Genomic DNA, 17,402 nt, shown 5'->3' on the forward strand with positions numbered 1-17,402 from the left:
TATTAACATTCTCTAAGTTCTGATTACATAGACATGTGGATGTGGGGGCATGGGTCTGACTAGAGAACCAAACCCTGAAGGATACAGCTTCAAAAGGATTTATTTATACTAATTCATTATCAGAAGGCAGGATCTGCAAAAATTGCTGGCTAGGCCATCAGAGTAGCCTTCAATTTAAGGATGAGGATTGGATATCAAACACATGCAGGGAGGCATTTTAAGGGTCCCAGTATCCTCCCAAACCAGGATCTTTGTGTCTTATTTGAAGAGATCTCCAAATGTGAATCTCCCCTTCAAGAGCACCTAATGTCCTTTAAATAATGGAATTAGTTAATAAAGTTTAACAGTAGAAACATTAAAAACCATACAAAAGCAGTATAAGCAAATAGATTTTTTTCTGAAGAGGAAGGAGGAGGAAAGAAAAAAGGGAAGAAGAAAAAGAAGATATTGCTGCTGCTAGTGATTTTTTTTATATTGATATTGTTTTGTTATTTATGATGTCTTTACAATCTAATTTCCCGGTTTCTTTTAACCTTATTTATTTTTGCTGTTTATTTTGAGATTGTAGTTGCTATTTCTGTGCTTCTGAATTCACCTGAGACATAAAAGTTGCTTCTCCAACTGCTTTTTGTTAACTCTATTAATCTTGCTCATTATTCATTTATTCATCTTCCTATTTTATATTTTTTCCCATTCACATGTATAGTTAAGTGTATTTTTGCAGTTTTTTTCTTCATCATATTGAAAGTTTTTCTTGTTTTTCCACCTAGCTCTTATTACAAAGAAAAAAAGGGGGGGGGAATGAAATGAAAATACCACTAGTCATTCCTATTAAAAGTGATCTAATACTATTGTTCACCCCTTTTTTTTTTCCAACAATCCAGATTCAGTTTCCTGGGTTTTGATTTTTTTTCTCTTTCCTTTTAATCCTACCTTTATCATCAGACCTTTGTATGTTGAAGTTTGTTTTGCTTGTGACTGTTTCCTTCCAAACACTGTTTCTTAAGTCTCCTTTTCTCTTTTCTTGTTCTCACTTATTCACTGCTTCTTTTGATGTATCTCCTGACCAAATTCTATGTGTACATTCACCTTTCCTTTGCCTAATTCAGATAACGAAGTTTTTGAGATTGCCTATCATTACTTCTGTCTATTTATATATATATTCTTTTTCTGTTTCTTACAATTACGTTTCAAAAATTCTGCCCTACTCTGGTTTTCTCAATAGGAATGCATGAAAAATAATCTATTCCATTAAAGGTTCTTTTTTTAAAAAAAAACTACACGATTATACTTTGTTTAGTAGAATTATTTGCCTTTTGTGGGTTAGGTATATCATATTCTGGACTTTCCTTTATTTTATAATCAACGTTGCATATGTTGTATGTAATCCTGGCAGTGGTTGATACGGTTTTTTTTATTGGTTGCATACAATATTTTTTTCTTTATCCTGTTAGCTTTGAATTTTGACTGTAGCATTTGAGAGTGAGTTAAAGTTGAGATTTAAGGTGCTGACTGGTGGGCTTTTTCTGTTTCTCCTACCTTTTGGTAAGTTTTCTTTTATGACTTCTTGAAAAATAATAATCTTGATTTCTTATTTTGTCATGACTTTCATGGAGTTTAATGAATCAAACTATTTCTCATTTATTCTATTCTTTGTTATGTTTTTTTACTTATACCTTTAAAATTAATGCACTAATAAGCAATTTTCATTTTAATTTTGCTAAAATATTTCATATTATATCATTGAATTGTATTGTTTGCTCTATTTTATCTTTCAGTGTCCACTATTTAAGTAACATTTGCTACCTTATATTGTTTTTATTTGGTTTTTATTTATTTATTTTGTTTTTTGTTTTTGCAAGACAGTGGAGTTAAGTGATTTGCCCAAGATCACACAGCTAGGTTAATTAAGTGTCTGAGGATGGATTTGAACTCAGGTCCTCCTGACTCCAGGGTTGGTGCTCTATCCGCTGTGCCACCTAACTGCCCCCCTTGTTTATTTTTTAAAAGAATTTGATAGTTACCAACAAATATTAACATCCATATATGAAGGAAAGGAAAATAAAAGAATTGCATAGGAACTCCAAATCTACTCTATATTTTTCTGTTTGTTTTAAATATACATGTTTTAATATAATAACAATCAGTAGTGCTCTTCACGTCTCAGCCCTCTGAATTTTCTTTTACTCTCTTATGTGTGTTTCTACATGTCTACTACCTAATGATTAAATATGAGTGCACCATGGAAGACTTGTGAACTATAATTTGAGTATAAATATCCACAGAGTTGCTTAGGCCTGGGCTAGTAGTTACCAATGGGATTTCTATACTTTTGAGTGTCTGGTTGGGGAGGTAGGCCCGTGCCCCCAGTGAAATACTGCATTCATTTGTACATGATGTTTACTATTATAGAATGAAGGGCAGTGTCTGTTTTATTTTGTCATTCTTTCCTTAGCAACTAATAGCACAGGGCCTAGTACATAACAGAAACTTAATAAATCTTAATTTGATTTTATTGGTTGTGATTTAGAAGAAGAGGAGGGCATTGAAGATGAATGGTGTTAAGGCAAGAGATACTTTCAGTTGAAATCAAATTTCCATGAGCCAGAAGTTTTAATTCAATAAATTAAATCAGTTGAAGAAATTTATTCAATGACTAAAATGTGCAAAGATCCCCATGTAAGAGACCAAAAATAAAAAAAAAAAAGTAACAGGAAGAAATTTAGGATGAAGAGGGAGGTTTTGTATTGTTTTGGTTTTTGAGCAATGGAAAGAGAGTTACAAAGAGGAAGATTGAAATGGAAGCATAAGGGAAAGATAGAGGTAACTTTGGGGTGTATCCAAATAGAACTTAAACATGTAATTATATAAGAATATAGAGGGGTGGCTAGGTAGCACAGAGGGGCGACTAGGTGGTACAGAGGGGTGGCTAGGGGGTGCATAGGGGCAGCTGAGTGGTGCAGTGGATAGAGCACCGGCCTTGGAGTCAGGAGGACCTGAGTTCAAATTCAACCTCAGACACTTATGTAGCCATGTGGCCTTGGGCAAGCCACTTAACCCCATTGCCTTGAAAAAGCGTAAAAAAAAAAATATGTGAAAAGTTGGCAGGTAAAGGACAGTAAAAGCATTTTTTGCCTAGTCAGAAGATTCTTTTAAATCACAGAAGTTAATAAAACTGGAGGTAGAAATTTACTGACAGTGAAGTCAGTCTTCTGTACCAGTAGTAGATCACTTTTAGAATAAATTGGCTGTTAGTACAGTGGTGTGAAGTTACCTCCGCTTATGGTATCTCCCTTGTTTAGCCTTCCAAATCATTGTAGTGATGGGGACAGCAGGGTCATGTTATAGAAGCAACCTTCATTGGTTGAACCCCCTAAATAGGTTGCAGTAGGGGAAAGATGAGGTAGGTTTATGGAGATTGAGAAATGTCTTAGATAAAAAAAGAAACTTTTGCTGATGAGGTGATTGCTCATCTTTGATTTAGAAATTATCATTTATATTAGTCTTTAGCCAAAAGTAATATAATTCTCATTAATTCTCAACCCAGATGACGATAAGGCATTCAATCAAACAATAAATTTAAATGAAATTAAAATGAATAAAATAAAAACATTAAAAATTAAAAAAATAATTTTATAAATTAAATTAATAACAATGCAATACATTTAACTTTATAAATTAAATTAATAACACAATGCATCAATATTTAGTAAAAGCTAATTTATATTTAAATAGGTACTTCTAGGAGATTATTCCCCAGAACTGACTACTAAAGATGATGATTCCATTAAGTATATAGGATATTGTCCTCAAACAAATCCACTCTGGCCAGAAATTACATTGCAAGAACACTTTGAAATATATGGGGCTGTGAAAGGAATGAATAGAAGTGATGTGAAAGAAGTCATAAAAAGGTAACAATTTTCTTTGTAATCTATATATTCACTTACTGTATACTTGTATAACTGAGTAATTTATTTGTGAAGATGATTAACAAAATGTTAATAGCTTTAAAAAAAGACACCCTATATTTTTGCTTGTTTCTTTACATTTTAAAGATTATTATTATTTTAATTATGAAACCATATTCTTAGCAAAATGAGAAGTTGAGATGATTCTGTTTAATGATCACCAATTAATTTCCTTCCTAAAATGACTACCATTTATATTACCTATTAGTTTTTATATGAATACTAATTTTTTGTTGCCCATTTTCAGAATCACAAGTGCACTTGATTTAAAAGAACATCTCCAGAAAACTACAAAGAAATTGCCTGCTGGAATAAAACGAAAGGTATTCCTATTTGAAAATGAGTGTGTGTGTGTGTGTGTGTGTGTGTGTGTGTGTGTGTGTGTGTACACACATATATATTGCTTGCATAGTATTTTGTGTTATTGTAGTGGAATTTCATACTTAAGTTATATTTATTTCTTTGTTTCTAGTTGTGTTTTGCACTAAGCATGCTTGGAACTCCTCAGATTACTTTGTTAGATGAACCATCCACTGGTATGGATCCTAAAGCTAAGCAACATATGTGGTGAGTATACTACAAGAGAAGCAAAGAGTGTTAAATTTTCTCATATTCTGACTAAAACAGAGATGTCAAATTACTTGATTAATAAACTTGTATTCATACCTTTGAATTATAGTTAGGCATCAATTGGAAAGAGTGGTGAGGAAATAGGACACCTGGACGGTATTTCCTAAGGGTAGTCATTTCATGTCCTTGAACCTTAATTTCTACATCTGTAAAATAAAGATGTTAGAGTAGTTTGACTTTTAAGGTTCTTCCCAACTCTGATATGCTCTGATGGCATAAGGAAAAAGATGTGGAAACCCTAATTTTAGTTTATTAAACTGAAAAATTCTATTAATTTTAATGTTTGTTTTGCCATTTTTCTTAAAATATGAGCTTATTTTTATATATAAAATATATGTATGTATAATTAGAAAAGAGCATTCTGTACTTTAATTTCTAAAGATTTATCATTTTTATAATGCATATTTATTTGTTTACATTACATGTGTATATAATAGTATATTTCAATTTGTATAAAAGTAGTCTTTTGGAATTTTAAGTAGTTAATTCTCTTGTTCTCTGTTCTTTTATACATAGTATATTAGATAATTTCACATTTCTTTTATATGAATAATAGTAACTAGTATTTTTATAGCACTTTAAGGTTTTCAAAGTACTTTACAAATATTTCATTTTACCTTTACAACAATTCCAAGAGGAAATGCTATTATTAACTTCATTTTACAGATAAAGAATCTAAGACAGGCAAAAGTTAAGTGACTTGCACACAGGTACTAAGTATCTAATGCTGGATTTGAACTCAAGTCTTCTTGTCTCTAGGTCTGGTGCTCTTTCAATATGCTATCTATTAACTACTTAACTTAGTTTTAATATTTATAATTTAAAAATTATTGCTATAAAATTATCATCTTAACCTAGATAATATTAAAAAATGAACACTTTACTCCTTTTTTAAAAAGTTTGGAATAAAAGTGGAAAATAAAAAAAACAGTTAAAATTGCATGGAATGAAATCATAACTATAATATTTGACAAATTGTTACAAGTCAAATATATAACTAAGACTTAAAAAGTTTATTGCAAAAGACTTATTGTATGTATGGTAAGGCATAGAAATATAAAATTACAAAAACTCCTTTTGGATTTCTTATAGGCGAGCAATTCGAGCTGCATTTAAAAACAAAAGGCGAGCTGCCATCTTGACCACACATTATATGGAAGAAGCAGAAGCAGTCTGTGATCGAGTAGCTATTTTGGTATCTGGACAGTTAAGGTAGAAGTGTGTAGTCAGCGTAATATCTCATATATATCATGATTTCAAAAACATGTAATAAATATACTGTTGATCTATGTTGCTTTTTTGTCCTTTAATTTTGGAGACAGTTTTTACTCAACTTGAGGTTGTAATTTAGGTCCAAATAATAGCTCATATAGAATTGATTTATATATACAGTAAATGTGGCATAAAGTTTTGGTCATAATTAAAAAAAGTGGTTTTTTAAAAAAAGTGTTTTAAAATAGTTTGGGGTTTAAATATGACATTTTCTATTAAAACATCATTTTGTATTTATATGACTTAGGTTTCTTTCTTTTTTTTTCCCCATTATTACTGCAGATGCATTGGCACTGTACAACACCTAAAGAGTAAATTTGGCAGAGGCTACTTTTTGGAAATTAAATTAAAGGACTGGATGGAAAATCTAGAAGTAGAACAGCTTCAAAGACAAATTCACTATATTTTTCCAAATGCAATTCGTCAGGAAAGGTAAACACTTAAATAATATCTCTTAATAATATAATTATAGACAATCTGTTCCCATAGAGAAATTTAAGACTTTTCATTTATTGAAGAAAATATATATACCTAATTAAAATATTAGAAATAACAGTATAATCTAATAGTATGACCTTAATTTTGATTCTGTTGTTGACTTGATAATGTATAAGTTCAAGAAAAATGACTTTTTTTCAATCATAACATAAAAAAGTGAAAATGTTGTGGTTCAGAATGTTTTTCTAGTCAAGACAGATTCTTCCCCTGAAACCTCATTGTGGTATGAACTATGAGTTTTTAAAGATTTTGCCATTGGTATATAGGCTCGAATTCATTGTAGTTTTGTTTTCTGAGAATCAGGTCCAGCCATTTGGAAGAACTAAAATCACATCAATATTGATAATCTCTTGAAAAATTAATTAGAAAATAAAAATGTATCTTCTGGGGCAGCTAAGGTGGCACAGTGAGTAGAGCACCGGCCCTGGAGTCAGGAGTACCTGAGTTCAGATCCGGCCTCAGACACATAATAATTACCTAGCTTTGTGGCCTTGGGCAAGTCACTTAACCCCATTGCCTTGCAAAAACTAAAAAAAAAGGCATATGGCAGTCAAAGGCAATGTTATGGAAGAGAAAACTTCAAGGATGACAATAAATTGATGTAAATTAAGTCAAATTTGGCAGTGTTTCTTTGTCTATCTTTTTTTTCCTGGAAGAGTAACCATCCCAGAAGTACTAGATCAAGAAGTAGAAATGGCAAAATATAAAGATAAAGAAATGGTTGACTGAATCAATGAAACACACAAGAAGAAAATTTTTGCTGGATGTTTAAGCTAATATTGAGCTCACTGGGAGATTAATTAATTTAATATACATCTGAAGGATGAGAATGTACCTCCAAAAAAGAAAAAAATAATGGAAAGGTAATCCAGAGAATACTACTGAACCATGTGCCTACTTTCTCATCTTTTTAAGGTTGACTTTAAAGGATCACTTAAGAATGATCTAAATTTGTGTCAAGGATATCCTTAATTACAGAATGAGAAGATATAGGCAAGCTTTCCAAATGATTTTCTACCTGAGTACAATTTTACAGTCACATAATTTACCAAGGAGTAAAAAAAACACAAAATTCTACTATTGTTTTTAATCACAAAAAAGCTTTTGACTCATTTGAATCTCTATCTTCCTTCAAGACTTAGTCACCTCTTCTACCTGAAACCTTCCTTTCCTGATCTAAATCTGCATTCCAGTAAGGCTTCTCCTCCCCAAAGCTTTTGTTTTTGGTTATTTTTATGTGTTCTCTTTATTGTTACTCTTTTTATTTATCATAGTTTCCCCCGTTCCTGGAAGTAAGAATTGTTTCATTCTTTGTGCATGGCATATGTTAAGTCTTAATAAAAGCTTGGTTGATTTATTGAGTATAACCTGAAAGTTTTAGAAGCCTTCTTCCAACAAGAAATCTTTCATGTATATGTTAAGATCTTACAAGAGTTTTTAAAATTAAATTTCTTTTCCTGTGAATAAAACTCTCACCTTCCTCCATGGGGTTTGGAGGGTGAGGGGACAAAGGGGGAGAAAATCTGTTATTTTCTAACAAAAATGCAAAATCAACTAAAGTAAATTTCCTTATTGACTATGGCACCCTTCGTCCATTATTTATCAGGTGGTGACTGGCATATTTTATCCTGCTTTATCTGAAATTGTGATTGGTCATTGTGTTGATCTGAGTTCTTAAGTTTTTTAATGTTTTTATTATATAAATTGTTCTCTTTTTTCGACTTTAATCTGCATCAGTTCATACAAGTTTCTCTGAAAGAATTCATGATTTCTTACAGCATATTAGTATTACATTCATATACAATGATCTGTTCAGTCTTTCCCTAATTGATGGGATTTTCCCTTCAGTTTTCAGTTCTTTGCCATCACAAAAAAAAGCCTTATCTATATTTTTGTACATGGATCTTTTCTTTTATCTCTTTAATGCATATATATATATATATATATATACATATATACATATATATATGTGTATATATATATAAATATATATATATGTATATATATATACATATATATATATATTAATAGTACCTTTGAGTCAAACGGTATGCAGTTTGGTTAACTTTTCAGTAATACTTCCAAATTGCTGGAGATCATATATTATTTGACAAATATATAACAATGGATATAACTCTTCTTTGACAGGATTAACATTAAGCAAAGCACAAAACAAGGAGATAGTGTTTGCTAAAGAAGTTAGAGGATGTCATGTAGAGTGTCTTGCACAAGGTACAAGTTTAAGAGGAATTCCTTATAAGATACATTGAATTGATTGGATCAAACCCCAGAATCTCATTAAAATTTGTTATTTTCTAATCAGCCTAGTAGTCTATATGAGAAAAACTAAATGCAGTAAAATATCTATTATCCAGGTTATGGCATAGAGTTAATTCAGTGAGTTACTATATCAGCACATACATTTTTGGGGTAGTCATTACAAATGAACCATGAGTTAGATCCAGAATTTGAATAAGTATACTGGAAGAAGGTAGATAGAATTTGGAAAATTGCATATTGCTTTTAAGGAGCACTGTTCCCCAGTGCAACGATTCATCCTTTCAGTATAAATATTTTCTTGTTCATGCTGTATAATTGCAAATCTGGAATATCATAGTCTCTAGGGAAAATTGAAAGTAATTAAAAGAGCACTTATGAATTACATGGGAGATAAGGTTAAGTATATTTTCAGTGATAGTATTAAGAAATGATATTAGAGATACCATTGAGGAAATGTAAGATCCAAAAAAGGAGATGGGTAAGTTAATATACTATGGGCAACAGTCAGTAGATGCTTACTCCCTGTGGTATCCTTGAAATATAAAAAGACCTAGAGGACAGTCTCCAGTATATTGAGGAGGTTATCATATTTCATAGGAGAATGCCTATTAAGGGTTTTGATATATGCTGATAAAATGAATACCTATTTCAAAGAGACTTCAAAAATTATTGGATGGTATTGAAAATAAATGTTAAATTTTATACTTATAAATACTAAAATTATGGTTTTTAATCATATAATGTTGATTTTTACCTTCAGAATATAGGAATGAATAATTATTTTTATTAGTTGATAGAATGTAAAGATTATCACTTGGTGCCTTTTATAATTTATGATTCATTATATTTTTCAGTTTTTCTTCTATTTTGGCTTATAAAATTCCTAAAGAAGATGTTAAATCTCTTGCACAGTCTTTTTCTAAGCTAGAAGAAGGTATGAAATACTTCTAAAGCACCTACTAAATAGTCCCCAATTTTATGAATGTGACATATTCCTCAAGATCATTTGTAATTCTCTTGCTTGAAACTCAGAATTCAAAATGCTACCACTAATAGAGTCATGTGTAAGTTTTTTTGCACTGTGCTAACACTTAGTAATCCTGTACCTCACTGAAGATACAGCTAACTTTTCTTCCTGTACCTACTGGTGTGCTGGATTAGTTCAGCCATTAGTCTTTTTACTTTTCTGCTCTTAATCACAGAAAGAATTGATAGAAGGAATCTTGAGTTTAACATAGTTTGTTGTGCCTATTAACAATGGCATTGGACCAGACAGCTATCACTTGTCTCAGCCACAGTAGAAAGCATGCTGTGATTTATCTTAATATATTTATTAATTTAAAATGCATAAAATTTGTATTAGTGGATTCTGATTGACTTAATTTTCAAAAAAAATTAATTAGTACTATTAAACATGTACCTCTTTTATTTGAAAATATTGATGAGTAAAACATTTTTTTATTAATTTTAATAGCTAAACATACTTTTAGTATTGAGGAATACAACTTTTCTCAAGCAACACTGGAACAGGTATGATAAACTCAAATAATTTTGTATTGTAAAGCAAATGATGATTGTACAAATCTGTCTCTTAAAGGATAAATTTCTATTTGTGGTACCACAGATAGGAAGTAGGGGGGCATCTGAGCCATAAAATAGCCTATGGATGGCAGATCAAAGCAAAATGGAATTTCTGGACCTATGTTCCTAAGACTAGCCTGTTCCACTACTCTTGCATGCCTCATACTTTTTGAAGAGGGAAATTGTGGTTGAAATTAAGGTAAATTGAGGCACAAACTTCCAAAGACATTCAACTTATTGGTAAGCCTAGTATGGTATCAATGAAAGGACCTCTCAATGCCTCAGTCCTTTGAAAGATCATAAGGTAGTGGTTACTAACCATTACTTAGTTTTGGAAAGTATATAAGAGAACAAAGAACAGGATGCACAAAACAGTATGATTGATTTCAAAGTCTGAAATATCATGGATGATGGAAAATAATATGATTGAATAGAAGTCAGAAATGAAAGTCAGAAACAACCTCTCCTTTTATTTTGTTGTTTTGGAAAACTCATTGGTGATATCCATCTTCATAGTCAGTTAGAATCATAATAATTTCAGTCCAGACTTTCATGAAGGACAGCCAATATTGCAGAGATAACAGACTTTCTGGCACCCACCTGCATTAAAAGACATGTTAGAGAGAAAACAGATTTACCTTAATTGCATATGGTCAGTAAGATATGTAGAGACTATATATTTCTTTGAATTAAGCTTATTTATGGGACAGTTTAGCTCGGAGGAAACTGAACTTCTGAATTTAACTCAGAGACAAACATGATTTTACAATCAATTGTAATTTTACAACACATTGGAGGTGATAGAAAATGGATCTAATTACAAAATGAAAATGGAATCAGTTTGATTTTCTTAAGGGAAAAGGAATCACCCCAAGTATGATATATTTATGGTAAAGCATAGCAACTTCAGGACTTTGTTATTCCTGAGTGGTTTTCCCTACATTTTTTTTTGGTTTCCTTATATGATATATAATATCCCTGGCAAAATCTTGTATATTGTGCCATGCAACAAGCTGCTGGAGATAATAGGTGAGGAAAAGGGTTTGAGAATGATGATTATGTTACAGAGACACAGATTCCTATGAAACTATTTTCAGAACACTTGTATCAGAGGTTCTAGATCTCTGGTTAGTATTGGTTGTGGGATTCTTCACATTTTTATGACTAATTTCAATATTGTATTTACATCAAAATTGTATAAAAATATGAAAATTTCTTACTAGCAGTTGATTCAGAGATCATGTGTGGCTATTCCCTAGCCTATTTACTAATTTTATCTCTTTAATTTTAGTACCTTAGTAATAGATGATGCCATATGAATATGCTAATTGGGCTCAATAAAATAACTTGATAAAGTTATGGGACAAAATTTTCATTTCTCTTAACATACAGAGCCTGCATATTGGTAATGTCAAGAAATATATTTTGATACTTAGAACCAATTTTAGTAATTTAAGAGATTTCTTCTGTCTTCTTTAACATTTACATATATTGGATTTTTCTTCTCCCATTAGGTTTTTGTAGAACTCACTAAAGAACAGGAAGAAGAAGATAATAGTTGTGGAACTTTAAACAGCACTCTTTGGTGGGAAAGAACCCAGGAAGACAGAGTTGTATTTTGAACTCTTACCTTTTAATCCTCTAAGAGGATTTTTTCCCCTTCCACTTCACATTATTTTTATATTGTTTGAAGACCAATCTTTGTAACTTGTCCTGTGAACCTTGAAAAACATTTGGGTCATAGGAAATGGTCATGTCACTACATTTCCAGACTTCTTTAATTGAAATACTGTTTTACTATATTTTGATTTTTCTTTTGTGAAGTTAATTGTATTTTAGTATTACTATTTAAAGGTCGTTTATTTCTGATCTGTATTTTGAGAGAAGTATTTACTTTTGTCATTTTCCTCGGCTTTTACAAACAGTGTTTCTCTATTTACATTTTCATTAATAGTGAAAAATATTAGTTTTGACAGTTCTTTTACACTGAACATTTTTTGGGGGGACAAATTCATCTACAGCTCGATGGAAAAATAAGCTTATTATTTTGCAGGCCAACTAGATAAATTTAAGTAGCTATTCAAACTGGCACATACGAAAGACTAAAAGAATATACAGATTTTATTTCTCTTAAGTTTTTAGAATTAAGTCCTCACAAAAAGCAGCAAATTGCAGATCTCAAAGAAGCAGCAGTAGAAAAGATATCTGAAATAGGTCATAATCAAAAAATTCTCCTCTAGATGGTAACCAGAATGAATGATTTTGGTTCAGGTTTTGTTACATATTTTAGCTAAAAATAATATTAATTGTATTTTAGAGTTAATTTAAATTTTACATGTGGGGTAATAGCATTTCTAGGTCATTATTAATTATATTTATTAATGATTTGACTGATACACTGTTTTTCTGTTGCATAAATGTCTGGAATGGAGATAGCCTACAAAGCTGGGATAATTCAATTTTTCCTTATTAGATAGAATATTTTCTTCCTGGAAAGAGAAAGATTTGGCTTATTAATATATGTTAGTATTTTGACTTCAGACAATCCTTATTTGAGTTTTAGGAATTTAACCATCATTGGTTGATTTTATTTTAGAGATGAACCAAGAATGGAAGTTACTGTCTATGTCAGGGAACACACTAGATTTTTGTTGTTTTCCAGAACTAGATACAAGATTAATTTAAGCTATAATTTATGATTATAATTTCATATAATAAATTCTCAGACACAAGTTATATAAGACATAAGATCAATATGATCTTCCCATTAGCTGCTTAAGCCTCATTAATTTAAGCTAGACACTGCCTAGATCCACTAATGATTGTAGAAAGTACTGATAGGCAATACATGGTACTGATGCACAATCTATATGGTCCACAATATAAGAAGAGCAGGTGCCCAAAAATAACACATTGAAAAAGATACATTTGAGTGATTATTTACATAATAAAGTTATTCACTTTAAAATGATTTATTTCAAGGCTTCTTTAAATAGCAAGTTTACTAAAGCATTTTCACTTGTTAGAGTTAAGAAAGTGAGATTCACATCAAACTTTTAAAGATTTTTGCTATTGTGTAATATTAATTACATCCATACCATTAGACAAAAATATGAAAATGACTAATAGTGTCCCTTCTTTACTTCCAATATCAAATCACCTTCTTAGCTGATATAGTTAGGTGAAAGGTAACCTCAATGATCTTACTATTTATTTTGATTATTTCTATCATACTAGCTAACTCCAATTCCTAATTAATTTAAAAAAATTACTTGGAGATTTTACTTTTCTTCTGTAAAGAACCACAGCCTTGAATTTTTGTTGTTCCCCAGATACATTTCTTTAAACATTGCTAAAGTTATTTATCATTGTAGCAGAAATTTATCAAGATAATATGGAATATAATTTTATTTTGTTTATTTGAGGCTCTGTCTCTTGCCTTTTTCTTTTTACCAATTTTGACTTAGGCATTGACTTAGGCATTTCTATACTGGTACCATGAACTTCAGTAATAAAATTACCAATTGAAAGGCAGGCTTAAAAGGAAATGACTTGCTTTTCTAGATAAATTCATAAATAAATATTTTATGTTTGAAACAAATCATTGTTGAAGATCACTAATATCACTAAATAACTAAAAATCATTGTAATAAGGCTGATTTTCTTTTTTAATAGCAAAAAGAGATCTTACTTGAGGGTATAATTTCTTTTAGCTATTTGAACACCAAATAAAAAGTAAGCAGCAATTAGCAAGTTATATCTGCAGTTGGAAAAAATATTAAGCATAGAGAAGTTGAATCCCTGAGAAAATGCATTCATATTGAGAGAATTTAATATAAATTTTTTGGTAAAACATGCATTGTGTAAGAGATTGCATGAATTTTTTCATATCAAATAATTTTAATTTGTTAAATGTACATAGAAGTAATCAATTTTTTTGAAATGTGAAGTTTAGATTCTTTTCATTAGGCAAATTTACATTATTAGCATGATAATTTCATTGCTTTTCAGTTCTTCATCATATGTCCTTATGTACAAATTTTGGGGTTTGTGAACATTGGTGTTTATCCCTGGAGCATCTATTCCCACCCCCCCCCCCTCTGAATAGATTGTCAGAGATAAAGACTGGTTCTTTACTTCCTTACTAACATATCTTTATTATTCTTATCCAAATTAAATAAATGACTAATACAATCTTTAGAAAAAAAGAAAGGATTAATTTTAATATATTTGTAATGCATATTCATGTGTATGAAATAATACTACAAGGCACAATCCAGAAATATTTATACATGATAGAACAAATTTAAATATTACAAGATTTGTTTGTCCTATTGATAAAGGTTGCTTTAAAAAATAAGGACATCCACCTCATTCAGGATATTCCTTTTTTTTAAAGCACAGGTTAAGGTGATTCCTTTTGGTAAAAATTGTATACTGAGAAATGAGGAGCAATAAGAAATATTTATAATGACAAAAATTATCTAATTCAATTCATAGGAACAAGTTCATCATTAGACTTGTCTCAAAAGAAAAGTTCTCAGGCCTTCATATTGACATTTTGCCTTTAAATCTGGCATCCTTCCCTAAATTCTTGTTTTTAATAAGTTCAAAGTAAAAATTTGAGTAATGTAGAAAAATTTTTACTTGTGTTTACTGTTGACTTCATTCATATTTGTACTAAACATGTTCCAGACACATTTTAAAAAAAAATCTTATTTCTTGAGAGCCTTGAGATAAGTGGTAGCTATATATCAATCATATAGCCATTGATTTTGAAAAAAGGAAAATAGTTAGGCTTTTTATGGTTTTACTATTAATATCATTCTGCGACCTGACCATTTTTTCCTTTTCTTGACCTAAATTAGTAAACTTGCCCTTCAAAGTGAAGGCCTTTATTTTTATATGGACATATTTTATTTTTACTTTATAATTATGAATCTCTTACTTTAACAGGAGAAAAAGAATTCACTTATTGAAAAGTCATGAATGTGAATTAATGATTGTAAATATTCATCTTTATATTTTTTGGTCTGAGTATAAATGTAGCCTTTAGTTTTAGATGGCTGTTATGGTTTACTTTTTAATTTTTTTCAGCCTAATATGTAGAAATATTTGACTTTGAGATGTGTTGTTAGTTGTCAGTTCAAGCGTGTGAGCACCCCTTTAAAAATGGAAAATGTGGCACAAAATATGTTTTTAAAATGCAATTTATTTTTCCCTATTAACTTTTTAATAATACAGGAATTTGTCTTCATTTAAAAAGTCTGGGGAAGAAACTGTTTTGAGAACTTGGGCTACAGTTTTGTTATCTACACTGCAAATTGTTCTATTGTCTTAAATTTTCATATAAATATATAATTTTTTTTGTAGTTTTCAGTGATTATTTTGGGGGGTTTAGATATGTCATATTCTAAAATTGGTCTTATATAAGGCAAACCTAATTTTTCAGTACTACATCATTGCCTAGAATACTACAAATATGTTTGTTGCTGCAGTCTGGTAAAGTTTTTAATGGAAATTTTGTTACCCTTTAATAAAAGGTAATGAGACAATGAATATTTCATTTGATCACATTGAATTTGAGAAAGGTATTTAACATACCAAACTAAGTGCTTTGAAAATATGACTTCAGTTGTTAACCTATTAAAGAATGAATATTATAATTTATCTGTGTCTGTTGCCTAAACTCAAAACCTTTATCCTATTCCCAAGGCTCTCTTATGGAGCAACTGGTTGGAACTGTCAGTTTCAATCTTTGTCTGCATCTGATATATTTTGAGGGCACAAGTGTGTGTATGTGTGTGTGTGTGTGTGTGTGTGTGTGCGCGCGCTTGAACCATGACAGATTTAGAGGGATCTGTTAATTTTGTTGCTTAATTTAAAGGCCAGCATATCCCCCTTTGTGCATAAAGACCTATTTTCACTAACTCTAGTATTAACCCAAAGTTCCATATTCAACTTAATGTAAAAATATGCTTTCTGGGATGATAAATTCAAAAAGACATGTCATCAGACATGATGAACAATAGATGTCTGTTTTTAGGAAATATTTGTAAACATATCAATAAAATACAAGACAGTTTAAATTGAGAACACTAGTTGTTCATACAACCTTGAACTAGAGGAGCCAAAAAAACCCTTTCATTTACTTGATAATTTTAAACCCATCTCCATTGTAGTATATATCTTTTTTGCATTAATTTTTTTTTTTGGCAAGGCAATGGTAATTACACAGCTAGGTAATTATTAAGTGTCTGAGGTCAGATTCGAACTTAGGTACTACTGACTCCAGGGCTGGTGCTTTACCCACTGCGCCACCTAGCCACTTTGGAAATATTTCTTTTGAGTATTATGTTGGGTGATTTTTTTAATTCTTACTGTAAACAGTGATGAATAAAGTTTAACTTGTTTTCTGGCATTAATTCTTTTTTAATGTTTAGAGGGAATTACATTCATTTTATTTTTAAAAAAATATTTTATTGATGGCTTTCATATTTTACCATCATTTCCCAGTAATTCCTACCCTAATTAATTTTTCATAACAGAGAAAGGTAGGTTTACAAAATAAATATTCAGCATTCAGTATTAATAACTATCTGTAAAGAGAGGAAATATGCTTCATCATTCCTCTGGAGACAAGATTGGTATTTCATTTTCCCAAAATTAGTTCATCTAAAATTAATGAATCTGATTAAGTTTTTACATCTTAAAATACTGATGCTTAAGTTCTCCTTTGTTAGAATTCAAGAATGGTTCTTTATTTTATTTTACGTTTTAGGTTTTTGCAAGGCAAATGGAGTTAAGTAACTTGCCCAAGGCCACAAAGCTAGGTAATTATTAAATGTTTGAGGCTGAATTTGAACTCGGGTACTCCTGACTCCAGGGCCAGTGCTCTATCCACTGCGCCACCTAGCTGCCCCAAGAATGGTTCTTTAAGGAAGGATTCTTTCTACATTTTTCTCTACTTTACTAGTAGCAAAAAACAAAAAAAGCATACAGATATGACCCAAATTGTATTTTAAATGCCTCTGTGTGTTTTGTTTTCATTTGTGATGAGAATGTCAAAATAGATCTAGATTCAATTCCAGCATTGAAATAAAAGCAGAACAATAAAGAAGCTGCTTTATAGAGAACCTCCAGATCTCTGGAGAGGTAGTTAACACCTTG

General features: G+C 30.6%; 1 protein-coding gene and 1 long non-coding RNA gene across 4 annotated transcripts in view; one reads left to right on the top strand and one right to left on the bottom strand.

Annotated features, from left to right (window-relative positions):
- Window positions 1-16,633, top strand: part of ABCA5 (ATP binding cassette subfamily A member 5) — a 137,619-nt gene extending 120,986 nt beyond the window's left edge. For 2 of the 3 annotated variants that reach the window (XM_074224697.1, XM_074224698.1), the window contains exons 32-39: window positions 3,736-3,914; window positions 4,219-4,294; window positions 4,444-4,538; window positions 5,694-5,813; window positions 6,156-6,305; window positions 9,506-9,585; window positions 10,126-10,181; window positions 11,747-16,632. In XM_074224697.1, coding sequence (XP_074080798.1) covers window positions 3,736-3,914; window positions 4,219-4,294; window positions 4,444-4,538; window positions 5,694-5,813; window positions 6,156-6,305; window positions 9,506-9,585; window positions 10,126-10,181; window positions 11,747-11,854 — 864 coding nt within the window. In that variant the 3' untranslated portion in view covers window positions 11,855-16,632. Of the gene's footprint in view, window positions 1-3,735; window positions 3,915-4,218; window positions 4,295-4,443; window positions 4,539-5,693; window positions 5,814-6,155; window positions 6,306-9,505; window positions 9,586-10,125; window positions 10,182-11,746 lie in introns of all 3 variants that reach the window. The other variant, XM_074224699.1, reaches the window with a different exon arrangement.
- LOC141514160 (uncharacterized) overlaps window positions 10,604-17,402 on the bottom strand; it is a 130,415-nt gene continuing 123,616 nt past the window's right edge. The window contains exon 4 of the long non-coding RNA XR_012475961.1: window positions 10,604-10,832. This is a non-coding gene — a long non-coding RNA (uncharacterized LOC141514160). The remainder of the gene's footprint in view (window positions 10,833-17,402) is intronic.

This window comes from Macrotis lagotis, chromosome 2, assembly GCF_037893015.1.
Source record: "Macrotis lagotis isolate mMagLag1 chromosome 2, bilby.v1.9.chrom.fasta, whole genome shotgun sequence".
Classification (NCBI taxonomy): Eukaryota; Metazoa; Chordata; class Mammalia; order Peramelemorphia; family Peramelidae; genus Macrotis; species Macrotis lagotis.